The sequence below is a fragment of the Anticarsia gemmatalis genome, chromosome 23, assembly GCF_050436995.1.
Source record: "Anticarsia gemmatalis isolate Benzon Research Colony breed Stoneville strain chromosome 23, ilAntGemm2 primary, whole genome shotgun sequence".
NCBI lineage: Eukaryota > Metazoa > Arthropoda > Insecta > Lepidoptera > Erebidae > Anticarsia > Anticarsia gemmatalis.
The window spans coordinates 6,380,210-6,401,842 of NC_134767.1; the positions used below are offsets into that span (position 1 = coordinate 6,380,210).

Here is a 21,633-nt window from a genome sequence, read left to right on the forward strand (position 1 = left end):
ATTTAGAATACTAATAGGGTTTAGTGTCTTAATCATGGGAAAAATTTAATATTTTCTAATTTCAGTCCAGTTTTCTAAATACACCAACTGCAACAATAACTTTGTAATCCCATATAAATGTATAAGATTACAAGGTTACATTTGCAGTTCATGAATTATTGTTACTGTAGAAAATAAAATAAATAGGTGTAAATAGGTACCTACTATATGAGGCATAACGGGAGGGGGTATAAGGTGGGTAAGGGTGTTTAGCCCATGAAACTGAACAACATTCCCATAGGAAAATATGTTGAATTATGAAAAAAAAACGTCTTTCCATACAAATTGGACTTATGTTTGCTTTACAAAAAGAAGTGAAATGCCATCAAAAACATTCTGTAAAAACCTCAAGTCTCGCCGTAAAAAGTTGTGAGATCTATATAATACCAAGTCGATAATCTATTTAGTCTCAACTTAAGGGACCTTCTGTCTTAAGTTATTACGTATGTTATTATCATGCCAATAAAAAAAAATACCTTTAAAACAAATAGATCGACTTGGTCATCGCAAAAAAACACAAATTCGCCATTAACATTTCAGGAGCATTAACTTCTCGTCGTGCTATGTAGTGATACATACTAATAATTAAATCATGCGATGGCCAGGTCGGTCTATTTGTTTTAAAGGTATTTTTTTTTATTGGCATGATAATAACATACGTAATAACTTAAGACAGAAGGTCCCTTAAGTTGAGACTAAATAGATTATCGACTTGGTATTATATAGATCTCACAACTTTTTACGGCGAGACTTGAGGTTTTTACAGAATGTTTTTGATGGCATATTTTGTTTCAGTAATGCTTTGGTTGTTGTTATAACTAATTCATATTGTTATCTTATTTTTTTTCTACCTTAGAAATAGGACAGGAATAAATGTTGATTGTCAATTAAAACAATGATTGAAAGCAAAGTACGTAGATTGGGACTATTTCAAATATTGTTATAGTGTGGCATGTCACTTTGCGGCAAAATAACACTTATTTATAAAAACTTAAGGTTCGTTTTGTGATGTCTCGTGCTCTCTTCTGTGAGGTGTTGCACTAACATGTTTTAGGGATAATGTACTCTATTCTTAACTCTATAAAGTGTGTTTTGTCCTGTCGTGTCATATGTTTCTACTTCTATTAAAACATCTGTCTTGGTAGAACAATCTAGTTTTCTTTCTGGAATAAAATTTCCAATTGCACTGGATTTTTGAAATCTACTATAAAATGAATATTTTCTCTTTATCAGCTCAACCTCCGCCCACTTTAATGAGTAACCAAACGTTTTTGAATAAAACATGTCCTTGATATTCTTATTGGATATACAAAATATTGGTTTGACAGGAGTACAAATTCACCAGCGTAAAAGACATACTAATTGGGCACTTGACTACAAGTCAAATCAGCTACTCTTTATGATATGTCAAAAACACATATTAGTATAGAATGACTGCCTAATAAATTGTGTTGTCTGTAATAATTACAATTTCAACATTATTTACGAAAAAAAATTACATCGCCTGAGCATTTTTGATGAACCCTTTACGAGTACAAGTTTAATACTTTGATACCAACTAAAATACGATACTATGACGTCACTTCGCCGTATTTCACCGTAGTCAGTACAGTCAAGTACTCAATTGATGCATCAGATATAATAATGTTATTGATATTGAACAGGTTAATACTTTGTTCTATAAGATGTTATATAAAATCAAAAAGGCCAATATACTTATGTTAGCATTAATTTTAATATCTTATGATATCTACGGACTCAAAATTCTTACTTTACAACAAACAATTCGGCAATCACCCGTAGGTATCATCAACATGATACAAAAGTTTTTAATAGAAACATACTACTTTTATCAAACAGACGAAACTCCGTGGTGGCAAATCGAAGGTGATAATAACATTTTAAACTTGTTATAACAAGTTTATTTTTGCATGAGAGCATGTATCTCCATAATATTTTACCCTTTTTATGATTTCAATAGGGATGTACAAATATGATCGGTCCGTCAGTTAGATTGTAGAAAAATATTGTACTCATGTTCTTTGCATTAAAGTTAAGCATTAGGGGCCAATTGGATGTAGGGCCCTCCCCTGCAGGGGGGCGAGCCGCGCATGGCGTGCGTCTTGCGGTACTAGCTCATAGCGGTTATCCCGGCGCACGTCTTTGCGGAAGCGGTTGGACACTCGTCAGGTTTTTCGTGGGCTTTACAGCGGACCACATACCCCGTTTATGCAGTCAAAGGGCGGCGGGGACCTAACCGGTGGGTCGACAACGGAGTCATAAAAAGGATACCATTTTTACCCATTGAATACGAAACCTTAAAAGTGACATACATAGTTCAAAATAGTGAGCACCACTTAATTGGTAACGACATAATTTCTTGATGATTTCATAGAATTTAATCGCCGTATTGTTATTAACGAAAAAATATATCAGCTAAGCCTTTATTCCAAACTATGTTGGAGTCTCACCGGATGCAGCTGAATACCTAATATTTTTCGAGAATTTACTAGACGGACGAATCATTAAAAATAAACATCCCTATTCAAAATGTCGGTTTCATTTGTTCGTGTGTAGAATAAGTGTTATTATTTGAAGGTTCTGTGAAAACTGGATGATTGCCTTTTTGTGTGAATCGAAATGATTAAATGTTCAATGTTTTATTTTATAAGTACAAACGTTATACAAGCGGTAGCGAAGGCGAGGCGAAAGCGAATTTTTGTACTGGATAAGGCTGGATTATTCATGAAACCAGTGTCTATTTTACTAGCTGACGCGTTAACTTTTCGGTACCCTCACACAATGTTTTTTGGCTTTATTTAATGTGTAATAGATGTAACAGATATAAAGCTTCGCCTTCGCTTTGCCTTCGGTATCAATGCTTTGTGACGCAGCTTTCTGTGACATTCACGATAGCTAAAAGAAGGTAACTGGGTCTTAATAAAAAATACGTAAGGCAAGTATTATCTAAGAACAAAAAGTTATATTTCTAGCACAAAAACGGCTAAAACGCAATTGATTACACTGTTGTAAACTACACTATGAGTAACTGCAATAAAAACCACAAATGTAACACATCCTTATGTACGAAATAAATGTATATAGTCCCCTTTTGCACAGCACTACAGTAAATCGTTATAAAAGTAAAAATATTTAAATCATTACTTGCCGAAATACACAATAAAGTTATGGACACAGTCTGTTGATTAAAAAAAATAATTTGCAATAAAACACAAGCACTCAAAATACAATTATTTATAAATACCAGTAAAAAAAATAGACCTGAATTTCGTCATTTGTTTCTGGCTTTAACAACTTTCTTGAAACTTTATGATACATTGCTCGTTTTGTTTGAACAGAGGCGCTGAGAGCAAAGGACAGAGAGCATGCTACGTTGCTCGAAGAGAAAATGGCACTGCAAATGAAGATGGTGGGCATCACTGATGAGACTGCTTGCTTGCCCAGTACAGGTTAGTATTCATTAATACATGTTTAGTTAAAAGTGCCAATGCCTTGGTGCTTCTAAGTGTAAAACTCCTAATTGCATTCTTTAGTTGAGCGAAGTATTTACAAGTATGTTATTTAACTAGTGCAAAAAATATATAACAATATATTACAGAAATACCCCAGTCAGAATTTTTTTGTTGACATAAAGTTCGAAGTAAACTTTAGAGTAAAAACTATACGACTGTACAAGGGCATTATAATATCTGTCGTCGTAAAAGAAGACCTCTTTTTGCTATCCACTATAAGATTTTTTGTTCTAGGACTAGGCGGTACTGCGTTTCCCGGCCTCGTCTTCCCCGACTACGTAAGATTGGCAGCGCCTACACCGGACAAATACGCGCTTTGGCAGGAAGTCTGCAAAGTTGTCAAGGTAATGTGCAAATACTATCATAATACGTAAAGATAGGATAATCGATGTTTTTGTGTAAACCGTTTAAAAAAATAGGTCTAAAAATAAAATAATTCTTACCAATGTTAATGGGCAAAAAAGAGGATGTAAGTAAGAATTGTCCTTACTTACATCCTCTTTATCCCATATACCATCCGTACAAGCTGATTCTTTCCCAGTAAAAACTTGTCTTAATAAGAAAATAAACTACAAATTTTAAGCGTTAATCATGTTTACCAGTAGCTCGATCCTTTAAAACTATCGACCAGCAAAAATCGGCTAGCTACGAGAAGTTAAGTAAGAAAATCTGATTAGCGCCGCTAGCGGGCGTCGCAGGAACTATTTTGGCAGTACATTTTATATGTCGAACTTTCGATACTAGATGGTACCGACTGTACAGAATCGTGCTACTGACTATTTTCTTTAATGTATTCTTCTTTTGTTTTTATCTTATTTTTTTTGTAAAACAGGACGCGTTTGACGCCAGTAGCGTACCGTGGTCGTGTGGCGGTGCGTTAGGTCGCAGCACTAGTTCAGCCGGTGAGCGACATTCTTCTGCGTACGAGAGCCCCGCACTACCGCGACGAGCGGATACCTTCGCGGGCTTTGATGCTAATAGACATCGAGGTACGTAGAATTTTTTTAATCTGTGCTATTATTATACGTGTGAAAGTAGTATTGACAGTTTTTACTGTGTTACGTCACTCGATTAGATGAAAGTTGAAGACAATATGTTTTTGTATAGACCATTTCATTTGTTAATTTAGTTGCCTCTGTAGCATAGCGGTAGAGAGAGTCTTGGAACTCGGGTTGTTAAACAAAACTATTTTAATCGATCAACAACACATGATACTAAGTATAATAACGTCTTATACGTAAAAAAAATACTGCCTAATTTTTCTGTCAATAATTTGACAACAATATCTCGCACACTTTAGCTTCTAGTGATTGCCGCGATGATAGCTGGTATCTTTGGTACAGGTTAAACATTAAATTACGGGGCTAGGTTTTAGAGAGTTTAGCGTAGTTCAGAGGACCTTAAGTAAAACGTTAGCGCTAGGTTAAAATTAGTGTTAACACTAAACAATTATCCAGGCGTAACCCTGCGCATGTCAACGGACACACCCACAGAGGGCCCGGAGGCGGAGGCGCGGCCGGACGAGCGGCCCGAGCCCGGCGGCGACGCGGCGCTGCGCCTGCAGCACGCCATCTACACGCTCACGTGCATCGTGTGGCAGCAGATGACCACCATACACAGGTACGCTCTCATACAACGGACACACCCACAGAGGGCCCGGAGGCGGAGGCGCGGCCGGACGAGCGGCCCGAGCCCGGCGGCGACGCGGCGCTGCGCCTGCAGCACGCCATCTACACGCTCACGTGCATCGTGTGGCAGCAGATGACCACCATACACAGGTACGCTCTCATACAACGGACACACCCACAGAGGGCCCGGAGGCGGAGGCGCGGCCGGACGAGCGGCCCGAGCCCGGCGGCGACGCGGCGCTGCGCCTGCAGCACGCCATCTACACGCTCACGTGCATCGTGTGGCAGCAGATGACCACCATACACAGGTACGCTCTCATACAACGGACACACCCACAGAGGGCCCGGAGGCGGAGGCGCGGCCGGACGAGCGGCCCGAGCCCGGCGGCGACGCGGCGCTGCGCCTGCAGCACGCCATCTACACGCTCACGTGCATCGTGTGGCAGCAGATGACCACCATACACAGGTACGCTCTCATACAACGGACACACCCACAGAGGGCCCGGAGGCGGAGGCGCGGCCGGACGAGCGGCCCGAGCCCGGCGGCGACGCGGCGCTGCGCCTGCAGCACGCCATCTACACGCTCACGTGCATCGTGTGGCAGCAGATGACCACCATACACAGGTACGCTCTCATACAACGGACACACCCACAGAGGGCCCGGAGGCGGAGGCGCGGCCGGACGAGCGGCCCGAGCCCGGCGGCGACGCGGCGCTGCGCCTGCAGCACGCCATCTACACGCTCACGTGCATCGTGTGGCAGCAGATGACCACCATACACAGGTACGCTCTCATACAACGGACACACCCACAGAGGGCCCGGAGGCGGAGGCGCGGCCGGACGAGCGGCCCGAGCTAAACTGTAATAAATCATATACTTGAAGTTTCGTGACTCACGAAAATACCTCATTCTAATTTATTTGAAGTGTAATTTTTTTATGTGTGACATATAATAATACGCCTTGTTCCTTGTGCCCCGCAGCCTGGAGGCGCAGGTGAGCGCGTGGCGCTGGCAGGGCGGCGGCGGCGGGGCGCGCACGCCGGACTGGTCCGACGCGCAGCTGGAGGAGCTGCGCCACGCACAGGCGCGCCTCACTAGGGACCGCGCCGCCTTTGATGCACAGCGGGCCAGTGACCACGCCGCGCTCGCGCAAGGTATCGTTATCAGCCTAGCCTTTCTTCCAACTATGTTGCCCGTCTTCCAGTCTCACTAGATACAACTGGATACTCAGTATTTTATATGGAGCGATTGTCGGATCTCCACCACCCAGTTGCCTGGGTTATAACACGATACCCTACTGTAAGACTGGTTGTCAGACTTTCGAGCTACTGTTAACGACTGTGAAAGATCTTTAGAAATGACAGCCGCGATCCACAATTTGCCGACCGGAAAACGGATTAACTCGATATGTATAAGATGGTAACCCATAAACAAAATAACTACGGCAAGCGTAGCTTAAGCCGAGGTCCTACTTAATTGAATTTAAATTTGAATTCTGTAAAGGATCAATAATATTGTTTTATTTTGAACAGAACGGCAACAACTACAAGCGGCTAGACAAGAGCTAGCCGAACAACAAAAGGACGTGGAGCAACAGAGGGAAAGGCTGTTCAGGCGGCTAGAGCGATTACAACAACACGGTAATACAACGATTACTTTGATAAAAAAAGATTACTTGTCGCTTTCTAACGTGTAAAATAAGTGTCAGTGTCATTAGGTTTATTTTCTGGAATAAAGATATGTTTTTTTCCGTTGATGAACTTTTGTGAGCATATTGAGTAGATTCGAGAATCGGCCAACATCTATTTTTTATAATCCTAAGTGACTTTTTTTCATATGGCAAAACAACGTTTCCCGGGGCAGCTAGTAATTTATAAAAAAAACATTTATCAAATGCAAAAAGCGAATAATATGAAAAAAGAAGAATGTATTCCTTACCTTGTTTGTAAGTCTGTCTTAAGCCATGCTTTTTATTGCAGGTGGTTCGCAAGAAGAGATAGCGAGCGTTGGAACTCTGTCACCAGATTCTAGTGTCAGCGATACGACGCGACGGAAAGAACCCAAGTGGAGAAGTAAGTGCAATATTTAATTCAGATTTATGGTAGCGGCAAATGTTAGAATAATATTTCTAATGAACTTCATTCGAAAATATTGTTTTGTATACCTACTATTGGATCCAAAAAACCAAGCAGAGGTGTATTAAATATATTTTTATTTCATTCAGCCCGTCTTTTAACTTGGGTACCAAACTTTTTAGCTGTGATTGAGTCACTCTATCTCTATCTATCGTATGGTTAGTGGTCAACCTATTGCCAAAGTTGTTCAAGCCGCCTATGGCCTTTGACATGGCTTAACGACTGTCATCTTAATTTACAACAACCAGGACCGACATTTTACGTGCCTTCCGAAGCATAGAGACGCTCAGTTCAAATACCACTATGCAGTCACCCATTTATAGAATAACCGTGCCAACGGTTCCTTAACCCACAGATCGTTTACCGACCGGTGAGCACAACTGCTTATGAGCGCCTCTGTGATTGAGTCTCTGAATGAATCACTAAAGTGATCTATCTCTTTGTACAGATAACCGCGGCTCGACGGGCTCGGAGTCGTCTGTGAGCGCGTGCAGTGTACGCAGCGGGGTGCTGCCGCCGCCACAGCTACTGTCGGCGCAGAACGAAACACGCGCCACCGTGCATGCCTCGGCTATCTCTGTGAGTATACCAACCGAATGATTATATCTATACTAATATTATAAAGCTGAAGAGTTTGTTTGTTTGTTTGTTTGAACGCGCTAATCTCGGGAACTACTGGTCCGATTTGAAAAATTCCTTCAGTGTTAGATAGCCCATTTATTGAGGAAGGCTATAGGCTATATATCATCAAGCTACGACCAATAGGAGCAGAGTACCAGTGAAAAATGTTACAAAAACGGGGAAAATTAGGATTCTCTTATGTGACGCAAGCGAAGTTGCGCGGGTCAGCTATTATTATTAAATGGGATATATTTTACTGGTGGTGCTTTTCACCTGCGGTTTCTGGCTCATTTGTTACGGTGTAATTGAGTTGTGGTTATTTTAAATTCTTCCTTAATATTTAGACGTAGGTCCGCGGGGTCCTCAGTAACACCCCTGAATATCCAACCACATTTGTAGATACTTTTTTTTTGTTCAAAGAATCGTACTCATTACTGGTCTAACCCTCCGTTTCTGAGGTACATTTAGCGGTAGTTTATCTATTCAATATCGCTTAAACTCATATAAAAAAACCGCTATTGAATAGATAAACTACCACTAAATGTAGCCAGAAACCGGAGGTAAGTAAATTCTTTTATATCACTGATTTAGGTATGGCATTATTTTCTCTCAGAATAAAGCCTTAGTCGATAAAATGTGGGTCGCATCCATGTTGAGACAATAAAGTACAAAGTAGGATCATACTCGACTATTTATTTGACATAAATTGCAGCAAATGGTAAAACAGCAGCTACCTCTAAAGTTAGCGAGCGGCAAGAGCCAGCAGCCGCCGCCCGGATACCACCGACTACACGAATCACCGAGTGAAGTGAGTATCTCATACATATAACTTGATACACGTTTAATAAGCAATGTGCTATCAAGAGTCAAAGATTAGATGCTAACATTACTCATAGATGTAATTCATTTTACGTTATCATTTTCGATAGTGTGAAATCTAATACACCATTATTCATGAAACGCTAATTACCCGCTGGTTTGTGATGAACTAGAAAACTAATTCCAGCCTTTGACTGCCTGCCTTGTAGTAGAAAAGGCCCGTTGCATAAGCAAACCTACTATGTATCAGGCACATTAATCGACTCTCGAATACTCTTGATAATTATCAAGCAGAAATCCAAAAAACTAAAGAGTACTTTTCCAGATAAAAGCCTGAGACCTTGTGATCATGCTTTACCGCTCCAACCGCAACTGTCCCACTAATTATGTCAACAGGTCTACAAAAGTTCCAAAATCATACAAATTAATAAACTAGCAAACTGCTAATAATCGTTTCGATGTTATACGAATTCTAAGTTTAATATGAATGCTATAAAATCCGGCAAAGGTAGGGGTCTTTTCATGGAATGAGCCAGGTAAAAAAAATCGGTAATCTAGGCTTTGGACTTTATTTAAATAAATAAATAAATATAACCCATTAATGTCCCATTGCTGGGCAAGGGTCTCCTCCTGTAATGAGAGAGGGGTTAGGCCTTAAGTTCACCACGCTAGCTAAGTGCGGGTTGGTATTTCATTAATAATGGTGGTTGTACTATTCATATTATTCACCGATACAGAACAAATGGTTGCTTTACAGGACATCGAGTATCCGAACGTATTTTAACAACTGTTTATATTGTAAGTAGTAAATGTCGAGTAGTTACATTTGATGTATCGTATTGTGTACACCGCAACACGTATTATGTGGTATTTAGTTATGTATACTTATGTAGATACAGGCTTAAATTGTATTATTGTGGTACTAATTCTAATGTAATTTGGATAACACCTTTCCTAATATTTCTTGGATTTTAAAAGTGGTTTGTTTATCGAATGGATAAGTATCTTGTTTTCGACATGCCCAGATAAATATGAACGGAGATTAAAATGTCTTACCGCTAATGGGCTCTCAATAGTTCGCCCATAACGAAGCAGCAGTTGAGCCTTGATTCAACGTCGACAGTCTATAAACATCACGTTCTGATTTGACTTTTATTTTTACTTAACTGATATTTTTTCGCCGATTTTAAATTTACGATTGCCACAAATAAATCTCAAGGGCCGGTCAATTATGTTAAACGAATTAAGACTTATGGCAATTTGAAATCTAAGGCTGTAAGAAACACGAACAAAATTTTAAAGCTTAATTGGCAATAAAAACGCTTCCACACGTGGATTACTGCACCTTTTTCCAAATCCTCCCACCATAGCTTAAGTGTTGCCGTGTACAAATAATACACGAACAGTACTGACACCTGTCGGCCGTAGATAGAACTATTGGCTTCTTCTCTTCAGTATTCGATGTGTCTACAACCATTTCGTCTGTACGGCTTTCAGTGTTAGTGGCATGCTTATATTGTATTGTATGATATCTAAGGAATAATAATGAGGGACCTATGTTGTTATACCTTCCCTTATTATGTTTCCTTACTTGAAAAAAATGTCTGGGATACGAAGCGACAAGGGAGGTCCGCGTTTAATGTGACCACATATGTCTTAGGCCCTTTTTATTTAAGTCTTTTCGATCAAGTAGCTGAACTTATATAAGCCCATTGGATGGTTTAAATATTTCTACATATACGTACACAAAATCACATGTTTTTCTCATATAAGTAGGGAAAGACTAGAGAACGAATATACGAGATTGTAAAGTCTTACATGGGAACATTGTAAGAAATCATCATGAATAAATGATTGTGTATTTCAGCATCAAACCCAAGGGTTAGTGATCCACCACACACGTACAGGGAGCTCGCCCGCCCCTCTGCCTTCACAGCAACAAATGAACAATAAAGCCACCAGGTAATTGATCAAACTTTTATATTTTGAGCTATTTTACGTTTCATGGAAAGTTAGTACATACATTAGTGTGTTTATGGCATGCAAAGCTCGATCGATACATTTATTCGTCTCCAGCGATGCAAAGCTTTCATACGACTTTTAAAGTTAGTGTACACTTGTACAGTCGAATCTCTTAACACTTTTATTGCCTCCTTAATACGAACTTTCTTGTACAGGGACGTCCCTGTATATACTGTGTGTACAATTATGCTACACGAGTGAAAATACCTATATGCTCGTCTTAAAATACACTCTTTACTACAAGTACATGCTAACTTTTCCGTCACTTCCGAAATTCTAGAACCAACACATACCCCAAGCTGCCGGACAAGTTCCGCGTGCGATCACCAGACACGGGCGCGGCGGCGCCGGGCGCGGCGGCCGCAGCTCCCTCAGAGGAGGAGGTGATCTTCTTCTGACAGCAGCGCCGCGCCGCCCCGCACACGCGCTCCTGAGACTGTCGACTCTCATAAGACCTTCCGACCCACCATCTATCTGCGCCGCACTCTCTGTTGCGGTATATTTTAACCATTTTTTCTTATAATTTGTCTAATTTTGTTCGTATTTTTGCTGCGTATACGTTGGTGTACGGTCATTTCTATAGCAACACCTAACTTACGTATACGCTAATCTGTTAGTGTACGTAATTTAATTTAAATTATCGTAAATTTTAAGTAACACAAAAAGTCGCAACCTTTACGACCATTATCGTCCGTTTCTATAATACCTATGAAGTGTACAAGAAATGATTGACGCTAAATATACGCAGCAAAAATATGTGTAATGAAAATACCTTTATGCCCTGCCGACTGTCGTGAGGCAAATACGTTTTAACTTAACGGTCACGCATTTTCTTGGACCAGCATTTACAATATAACGACAAGCAATTAAGCTATATAACTCGTTGTAGCTTGGCGTCTAGTCGACAGAGCAGAAAAGCTTTTAATCAAACACTACGATTACGAACTTTCTTTAAAATCTATAACTTTAGAAATAAACTGTTCTTTCTAAATGCGCTGAAATTATTTCTATTATTCATAGTAAAATACAAAATAAGTGGTTCGTAATCAACCCTCTGTCCAATCTTAAAGTTTAGTTTATTATGAAATAGTCAATGATAGTTCATCAATACGTAATATTTTAATTTTAAAACTATATTTTGATAAACGATCATTGTATTTCTTGCAGATATTGTTCCCATAATTATTGCTATTATGTGGCCTATTGATAAATCCATTTATTTCAATGACTTACAGATCTAAAGAATATTTTAAATGCCACAAAAATCTTGTTATTTATTGTGGCTAGTACAATGACTATAGAAATCTTATAGCATTTTGATTTTAGTCAGTCGTAAACTAAAAATATCGAATTAATAATTTAAACTATTCTTCCTAGATAGTGATGTACTGACTCACAATAGAAATTTAGTAATCGACTAAACCGCACACTAATCGGATATTCTAATCAGTGCATCTCTAGTCCCTCTTTATTTTATTTTATAAAATTATTTTATATAATTCGAATAACAAAATGTATGATTGATGTCATCTTGCAATAACTAAATAATAAAACTACTTATAAATATTTTCCTAGTTGTATTGGCAGCTGATTTTATTCTAAAACATATTTATAAAGTACAAACACACAATAAGAGCTTAAAACAATAATATCATACATTCCATTTATTTAAAATGATCTCTATTTTAACACGATAAAAGTCTATTTTACTGTAACAGTATTTTTATAGCAGGCAGCACATAAGCAACTATTTACACTCAAACGTTCCTCTTTTATTTATATTAATTTAGGAAGGTCGAGTGAGGAGTAAAATTAATATTAGATATTCGTATATTCGCTATAATATACTAAAGAGTATTAGTCGATTAGTACTTGCACTCGACTAATACGATGACTCGTTTACACTAGTCGGTTATTCGGTACGGTAAATATCGACTAATGAAAATGAACTATAACTATGGAAGCGTAAGAATACGCGTGATGCATTTAGTCTAACTAATCCTAAACTGTGTCAAAGTTCAAACTTCAGATCTGAGCTATTTAAACGGCCAATATAACAGGCCGATTGTAGTCTGTATAACGAAATGTATATTTTAATCAATAGAACAAAGAGGTGGGCGATAAAATTAAATTTATTCGTGTTTCACTTATAGATTTTTAGTCGATTTAAGAGAAAATACTAAATTACTTAACACACATTCAGCTACTTAAAAACAATTGCGATTAAACTGTAACATTGAAATAATTAGTCGACTAATTGGCTTTATTGTCGTATGTTTTAGTGGATTAACTAAAAATCTATAAGTAAAACAAAAAAAATATTATAAGGATTTTAACTGTAGAGAAAAAAATGTCTACACTTTAGCGGTCTATAGGTACATTATAGAAATTGTTATATTAGATGTTTTTGGAAAATAAATGAAAAAAATCTTGTTGTTGACTTATACATTGATATAAATATGTATATGGGTCATCAAAATATGTTTTATAGAACATTACTTCATAACTAAAATGCCCAGAACATTTTATCCAATTATTATTAACATCGTATGGTTAGGTACCTATTAAAAACGAGAATTAAATTGCACTAGCCGTTACCAGCGGCTTTGCTCGCAGGACGAAGGAAATATAATTTCTTAGTCAAAAGTACCAAAAGACATTTTCCGGTCTTTTAACTCAATCGCTCTATGAACGTTAATTTCCAGCGTTTTTTTTAGGTGTGAAGTAAATTTCATAAAACGTATTTTGACGATACATAAGTAAACCATATATCACATTTGTTAAGAACATTTATTTATACAAACGTATTATTAAATGTTCTAAACAAAATATCATGTTTAAAATTATAAAAACATTGTTTGTTATGAAAACATTTTTACATATAACTTTTTGAATTTCTTGTTACTCGGTATAAAGCGTAATAATTGTGTTCTTGTAGTTTCATCTATGTGACACAAATTATACGCACAGATTTACTCTTTGGGCGTAGTTAGAGGAACATTAAAAAATTGAAACCCTTAAGAAAAAACGCTTAAGTGTACTTGTTTGTCAAGGCAATATAAACTTCAGCTGCTTTATAATAAAGCCCATAATACGTTATACTATCCGTTCGTATAAGTGCTGTATTTATCTATTATTAGGATTAAATTTCAGTATTTTATAGATTGGGATGAAGTATAATGTTTGCTGTTTTTCTAAAGTTCTCTGGCTACGTCCATTCTCTATAAAATTTTATTCAGTCACTAAACAATTTATCTTTTTGAAAGCACGCTGTATTTTCAAATAAATAACATTTATATTTTCAATTTGAATTGTTAAATTTTATAAGCAAGGTTTAACTATCGGATTGTACGGTAAGTTACTGTTAATCTGTGTAAATATGTTGGAAGTTTAAATAATACATGTAATAGAATGTTATCCGCGATTATTATATAAAAATACACCTTTTCCTTTACTATTATATTTGAATTTGCACGCAATAATCCACGCGTGTTGCACGCAAATTGCGTGCGATTATAAAATTGCGTGCGAGCTCAAATTAATTTGATAAGGAAGAGGTCTTTACTTGTGATTACTAAGAGTGGCAATTGCATGTTATGAGATATGCTTACAGCACAGATTACTTCTAAAAATGCAGGCACTCGGGCATGCGCGAAATTTATAAATAAGTATTCAATAATTTCAAACTGTTTTTGACTTATAGAGCTAGCAAAAACAGTAAACAAAGGTAACAACTTTGGATAGTAATATTATTCGAAAGTTTTAAACCGAAGCAGTTGATACTAAAAGTTATTGAATATTTATTTATAATCGACATACAATTGCTAGTCTATAGGCCGAATTCACAGGCTGTCTGGCAACTACACCAGGGTAAAATCAACTCAAAAGCAATAACTGTAAGGTTGAAAATTAACTACATTACAGTCCCGCCTGTCAATTCGGCCGCATCATTTTACTCTAGGATTGTGTGCAGTTATTGTGCGTATGAAATTAATACACGAACGTACAATACCTTCACGCAACAGTTGTTTAGCTCATTTAGAAATACTATTGTTATAAAAACTCATAAGACTATGTAACTATTTTTCGTGCATTTACTGTAATCCTTTTTACTATTTAGTCTTTAGACAAGGTGATATTTTAAATCTATTTTCTTGTTTAGGAGTACCTTTTCATACTGTGTGTATATATATTGACGTTGATGTTTGAACATATTAAACGTAAGATATATCTTAATATACCGATCAATGAACTTAGGTTTTCGGGAGATCGACATTTTTAACTTGCAATAAAATTATTCAACAAATGTCTTATAATAAAAAAATGTATGGCAATTTTTGAATTAGTAGATTTAAATGAGAAACTTTTAATCGGATTTAGCGTTAATTTTGATTATTTATAAACGTTGGCGGTCGCCGAAGGTTTAGACTTCAAAACATCATGACAATAAATAAATAATGTTCTATTTTTCTGAACGAGTACATGTTCCAAACACATGGTTAGTATTGTGAGGTCTTAGTGCACTATCTATACTATTTATTTATGGCCATTTTAAATAAAATATTCAATCAAATCATACGCTTCGACGCATTCCTACGGCCAGAATGATGCATTTAAACATAATTGTTCCTTGGATAGCATATTTGTCTTATTCATTGGGTATTTTGCTATTAGACATAAGCATAATATTGCATTTATAACTCGACTAGAAACAAGAGCTTATTACACATTCAAAAAAATATAAAAATTTGAAGAAAAAATATCCTTTTGGCCAGTTACCTAACATTACAAATATCGTTTCATAAAGGCCGCTCCCGACATTCTCACTTATATTGAAATTCACAATTCAATGTTGCTATTTAAAGTTTGATATTTTCAATCTTTGTTGAGTGCTCATGTAAGGTGCGTCCTTATGTTTGAGTACTCAAGATTCCGTGCCTTCTAAAGTAATAAACTCAGTTTCGTATAGCTAATTTCGTTGCTAATGTTCTTGAAATTTTAACATATTATATGATACCCTTTGACTGCTGTATTCAAAATCCGAGATTCTAAAATATATGCGCATTTAAAATAATCATAAAAGCTACTATACAAATACATATTGAAAGAGTCAAATATTTTAAACTCATAATCATGTTTTATTTGGATCATAATCAGCAATTAAATTATATATCTAATCTTTGATCTAATCAAAATATAATGGAATATTTTTAACAAGATTAAAATGTAAAGTAATATGATTTGTATAGATTTTAATTCAAACTTCGATATAGAAATAAACGGTTTCATTTTCAGGGCTTTGACAAATATGGTTTTCAAATCATTTTATTAAGTATCTTAAACACATTGTCAGTCAAAGGGAAAGCCTTGTAATAAATATAGTACTCAAACATCACTGTTATCAAAATAGTTTGGTTAATGCGTATGAACGCATATTACAGTATTTTATCACCGTCGTTCGTTATTAGAAGTTACGTTAGTGAGATATTCAGTACTTACTGTAGCCTTAATAATAAGTTTGTTCGTTGCAATATTTAAAGAAAAATTATGTAAGCTTTAAAATGTATTTATATTTTAGTTAAATGTGTTCCCTCCAAAATTTTTTTTCCTATTGTTTTGTGGCAACGACAATACTAAATGTATTGCTCAAATTATGCTCATTTTATCCTTGTACTTATTTCTATAGTGATATTAAATATTTTATTCGTGTATATGAGCGTTCGGTATCGTTTACTGTTCGTCATTTGATTATGTTTAATAAATTGATCTGTGAAGATTCGCGGGCGACGCCTGCCTTGTATTTAGAATAGATGACAGAAATAAACATTTACCTAGTATCATTTATGTCGTTTTATTTTTATCAAAATAGTTCCACGACAAGAGAAAACTTCGTAATTAAATAAAAACAGAAGAGCATTTTCTCTCCCGCTATCCTGTATTTTGTTTTAAGTATAAACACATATAGTATAAGTAGATAATATGTGTACTATTATTATCTACGGTCTCTGTCACTCGATATAAAAGGTAATTGAAATTGATAAATTACGACATAAGAACATGAAACGAAAAAGACAAGAATTAAAACTAAAAGACCTTCAAACCCTCCATGATTTAAAACAAAATGGGTAGAACTGAAAATAAGCGAACTTATATCAGACACTAAGTAAAAGACAAGATAAATAATATTTATATGTTTTTATTTAAATATACAAACATAATAAACAGTGGCAGTTCAACGTACATTACAACTTAACAATCAGTGTACTTGAAACTTAACGACACCTTTCATTTCCGAGTAATAATATCCCAGGTTATTGCTATCTCTATCCTTTAATGTGAAATTGAAAAGGACAGCGTATGAATACTCGGGCTATATGAAAGAGCGCCTTATAAATACAACAGTAGATAAATGGATCTTAACAACTCTTTAGGCTGTTGTGAAATATAGAACCATTTGATTAGCTATGGACAATTAATTTAACAATATCCGTGGGCTAAGAAACTGGCCCTGAGTTTGTAAAGAGTTGTGATATTACACCCAAGTTCGTACTTATTTTCCAACAACTTAGTGGAGAGCCGTGCACTATCTATATAGATTATAATTAATACTCCTGTGATATTTAAAAATAATTGATGATGTTTTAAATTTTATTATTACATTTCTTTGTAATTTTGTTTACTTCACTGCTCTCTACTAAGTTGTTGGACGTAGTACCTTATTGGTTCTAAAGAGTTGTTAAAATCCATCTATTAACATATTTAACACTAAAACTAAAATAATATATTAGTTTCGAGTAAATAACAGGCAATATATGTGCAATATAAAACATTATCACTATGTTAAGTATTCGTTAAAACTATACTAGGATTAAGTTTATATAGTGCTCGAAATATTGAAGCTACTAGGGTTTACATTTGTATTTAAATTATACTTTAAGAGTAATCCAGGACTGCAAGTATTGACAAAAACATTGAAAACCTGATCAAAGTTGAAGTGAGTGTGGAAGTTGCTAACCCCCGGTTTCTGAGTACCTATTGTAGCGGCTCGCTACATACAGCGACATCTACTGGGACCAGCGCGCAACCAACCACCACGCGCAGTGTGACTGACGTCACAAGTCCCAGATCGCGCTATCGAAGTTTGCACTGCAACTGACTATATATACAAGTTCCCGACTACAACAGTCGGGCAGCCTAGGCCCACCAGGCATGATCACCTCGTCTGGTCGGAGGATCCTCCCTTTGTGTTGAAGGAATATGATCACCTCGTTACTCCACACTATGACTTACTGACATTTAGCGGTAGTTTATCTATTCAATAGCATTAAAACTCATATAAAAAAAACGCTAATGAATAGATAAACCACCGCTAAATGTACCTCAGAAACCGGGGGTAGGAGTTATACCTGCCGGTTACCGCCATGATACCGTGAGGTACCTCTTCAATGAATGTGTTTTTCCATATAACTAACTTCCTTAGCCCGAGTGCAAGGTATATCATTTAAATTGTTTTATCTGTATTTTGTATGCCTTCTTATATTCTTAATTACTTTAGGGGAAACAAAGTAGATAACTAGGTACCCTTGCAAATAATATTTGGAAGACAATATTCGATTTTGAAACTCAAAACAATTTATTGAGAAAATAGTTTAGGAAACACTTGTTACAGTTCAAAAATGCCATTCCACTTTCATTTCCTTAATAAACAATCACCATTTTTTAATTATCCGTAAGAAACTTGGTAGGGTACAATATTTTGATCGATACATTTTTTAAACAATGATGAGTGGAATGTTATCTTTGAAAAATAATTTATTGCACAATTTTGTTCATGGAAACCCATTTTCCTAAAAGCAGTCTTATTGAGCTATATTTAAGAGGGAAAATTGAGTATCTAACTATCTAGCCACCACTATAATCAAGGCACTTAACTATATTTTCTAATAATCCTATTTTAAATTGCTACTATGGCCAATAACAAGAAAATTGACTTATAACTTACAAATGTTTATAAATTGGCTAAAAAGCGAAAACTATATCGCTTATACTATACTATTATAAAATCAGTGATTCAGTTTGGTCATGTATAACTTAAGAAATAACAAAAAAAAATCGGTTTCGAGCGCAGTTTAACTTTCATATATTTTTATCCCGATTCACAATTATCTTTTCGAACAATACGTTCTGATTATGCATCAACCACTAGGCAATTAATGCAGGTGAGATAGACCAACGCTTTTCTAACAAAACAGCAAAGTTCGAAGATGGCGCCCAGCATTAAATTTATTTATTTAAGCCTAACCCCATCCTCATTCCAGGAGGAGACCCTTGTCCAGTAATGGATTAAATTCATTTATTTTTAGTTAAAGTAATGCATCAAGGAAAAACCTATTTCTGGCGTTTCTTATCCGTATTGGAGAACCAAAGTTTATTGCATTCAACAATTACTTCTTATTATAAGTATAGGTACACAACAATTAACAAATATTTATTACTCCTTTTTATCAGTATTGGTATCTGATATAATATTGCTGAACACTGAATGATGGTCTGAAGATTATTGCAAGAAATAAATTCAGTAACTTTGGAACTTTACCAAAATATGAGTGTTATATTTATTATGGCATTTCTTTCACAACTCATATAATACTGTTTTATCCGATCCCATAGCCTACTTCCTAAAGCATCTATTTAATTTTACAATTTCTTTGTACATTACAAAAATCTTGCTTGGCAGTTACGAGATAATTCTTACAAAACTACAAAATTGTGTTTATAAGTATTGCTAGGGTGTACAATATAAAATTCTTTCACTTGCTCAAGCTGAATCTTATTTGGTGATTAGTACAAAACATGTCTGGACTCTTTATGTGCCTTGCTGATGCCTGATTATTATTTATAGATACTTATGTACCTGAGAGCAATTTCAGACTATTTGTGACAATATTATAATTAACGGATACGCCTATGTTTGCCTATTGTAGCCAGTAATAACTGACTGTGATCATAATCTCAAAACATCTTATCCCTATAGAATATTCAACAAGCATTACTAATAAATTCATAACATATCTCTAACAAACTCATTACTTGTTTTCTCCCAGATCTTTCCAGATCTGTACAACCTATAGATTTTATTGCTAACTAAACTCTGTCCGAACTTTGTCATGGCTCCTTCAAACTTATGCTGAAACACTTGCATTTGAGTTTCATTGTACCCAGCTCCATTAGGGTTATACACTTTAGGATCCCTACATTCTGTATACTTATGTGCCCCTAGTATTTCTAACGGCACTACCTTAGTACTCAATGTAAGGTTGAAAATATCTTCAAACATTGTCATTGAATCTAAGTTTCTCACATAAACTGGTTTCAAATGTTGTGACATTAAATAATAGTGAGTCTTTTTCATAATTTCTGGGTACCCTAACTCTGTATTGTCATCATCAGCCTGGTTCAAACAGAACAAAAGAGGTTTGACTTCCAAACTTCTTATTCTTCTTGTCGGATCAAAGTCATTGAATATTTCTTTGATATTATTGTGGACTCTCGGAGCTAAGAACTCGTCCCAAGACATGACCATTGCATGACTAGCTTTATCTGATTCCTCTTTGTCCAATCTAAAGTGTCTAAACAAACAATCCAATTCAATAGCATTTCTTACTATGTTGTATGATTTAGCAAATATAAATGGGTAGTTCAATGGAAAGAATTGTATATTCCATTGTGTGATATCAGTAGGTATTAAATTCAGTCTTCTTATAATATCTTCGGAGATCATACTGTCATAGATTGTGAAGTAATTGACACCCATCATGTGATGGAACACTATGAACTCTATGAAAGAATCTCTTGATACTAATGGTATTTGGTTTGGTATAACACAGATGGCAGGCACTATGTTGTTTACAAACTTGATACTTGCACTTTCTCTTGGTTTTCTTTTAGTATTCACTTGAATAACTCTGTTTATAGGTGCATGTATTGGGTTGATGTTATAATCGTTGACGTAAAAACTAACGCCTTTTGGTTTCCCCAAGTTCTTGGCCAAAGAACATTGGAAAATGTATAAACGGAACTCATTGATTGGTTCAGAGACAGTCTTGTATGAAAATCGTCCAGCCTTTGGCTTGTTTGTGTTCTCCAACCAAATGTTGCACCTGAAGTTGGGTGATACATTTGCTTTTCCGATTACTATCGTGTCGATATTATGTGCGTGTGTCTGAGTCAACTTCTCATATTTCTGATAAGATCTTAAAAACGAAGAGTATGAATAGAAATTGTCGTCAATTTGCTGAAACAGAGGAGGAGTCTCACGCACTTCCATCGACGAGTTTCGGAGTATTTCAGACAACATCGTCGCATTGAAACCGGGACCGCAAAACTCGATCTCGGACAGGCCCGGTTTGCCAAAGAAATTCAATACTTCCAACACATACCTCAGTCTGTAGTACTCGTGGCGGTATATAAGTAATGTCACGATGCTGATAAAGCATACTATGACGAGTATAAGTTGGTAATATTTCCTCATTGTGGTGGTTCCCGAAGAATTTCGAGGAGCTTTCATTTATTCACCGGCATCTAAAATATACGAATAAAGTTTTATTACACGTTTCTAGACATAAATAATATCAATTAAACTTTCATGACTCACCTGTTCATATAACAATACAAAGAAAATAGAAGAAAATATAATAGTCTTCAATCGAAATTCATTTCACAGCATTGCAGATGATTGTGATGAATGAATCAAATGAATGGCCTAGATTTTAGATTTACAATTACAAATGTCAAAGTGACATTAGAAAATATGAATGATTTTGTTTTTTGTCAAGT

General features: G+C 36.1%; 2 protein-coding genes across 8 annotated transcripts in view; one reads left to right on the top strand and one right to left on the bottom strand.

Moving 5' to 3' along the window:
* cyst (rho guanine nucleotide exchange factor 18 cysts) overlaps nt 1–16,637 on the top strand; it is a 57,370-nt gene extending 40,733 nt beyond the window's left edge. For 5 of the 7 annotated variants that reach the window (XM_076129711.1, XM_076129714.1, XM_076129712.1 and 2 more), the window contains 5 exons: nt 1,900–1,926; nt 3,399–3,509; nt 3,807–3,916; nt 4,405–4,561; nt 5,030–5,967. In XM_076129711.1, coding sequence (XP_075985826.1) covers nt 1,900–1,926; nt 3,399–3,509; nt 3,807–3,916; nt 4,405–4,561; nt 5,030–5,337 — 713 coding nt within the window. In that variant the 3' untranslated portion in view covers nt 5,338–5,967. Of the gene's footprint in view, nt 1–1,899; nt 1,927–3,398; nt 3,510–3,806; nt 3,917–4,404; nt 4,562–5,029; nt 5,968–6,181; nt 6,355–6,732; nt 6,841–7,179; nt 7,273–7,783; nt 7,915–8,668; nt 8,765–10,642; nt 10,738–11,077 lie in introns of those variants that run through there. The other 2 variants (XM_076129717.1, XM_076129713.1) reach the window with 2 other exon arrangements.
* Nucleotides 16,638–16,977: 340 nt separating this feature from the next.
* Nucleotides 16,978–21,591, bottom strand: LOC142983122 (uncharacterized). Its single transcript, XM_076129965.1, has 2 exons — nt 21,452–21,591; nt 16,978–21,378 (listed from the first exon to the last, which is right to left on the bottom strand). The coding sequence occupies exon 2, from the start codon at nt 21,362–21,364 to the stop codon at nt 19,859–19,861; it is 1,506 nt and encodes a 501-aa protein (XP_075986080.1). The 5' UTR covers nt 21,365–21,378; nt 21,452–21,591; the 3' UTR covers nt 16,978–19,858.
* Nucleotides 21,592–21,633: the final 42 nt, after the last annotated feature.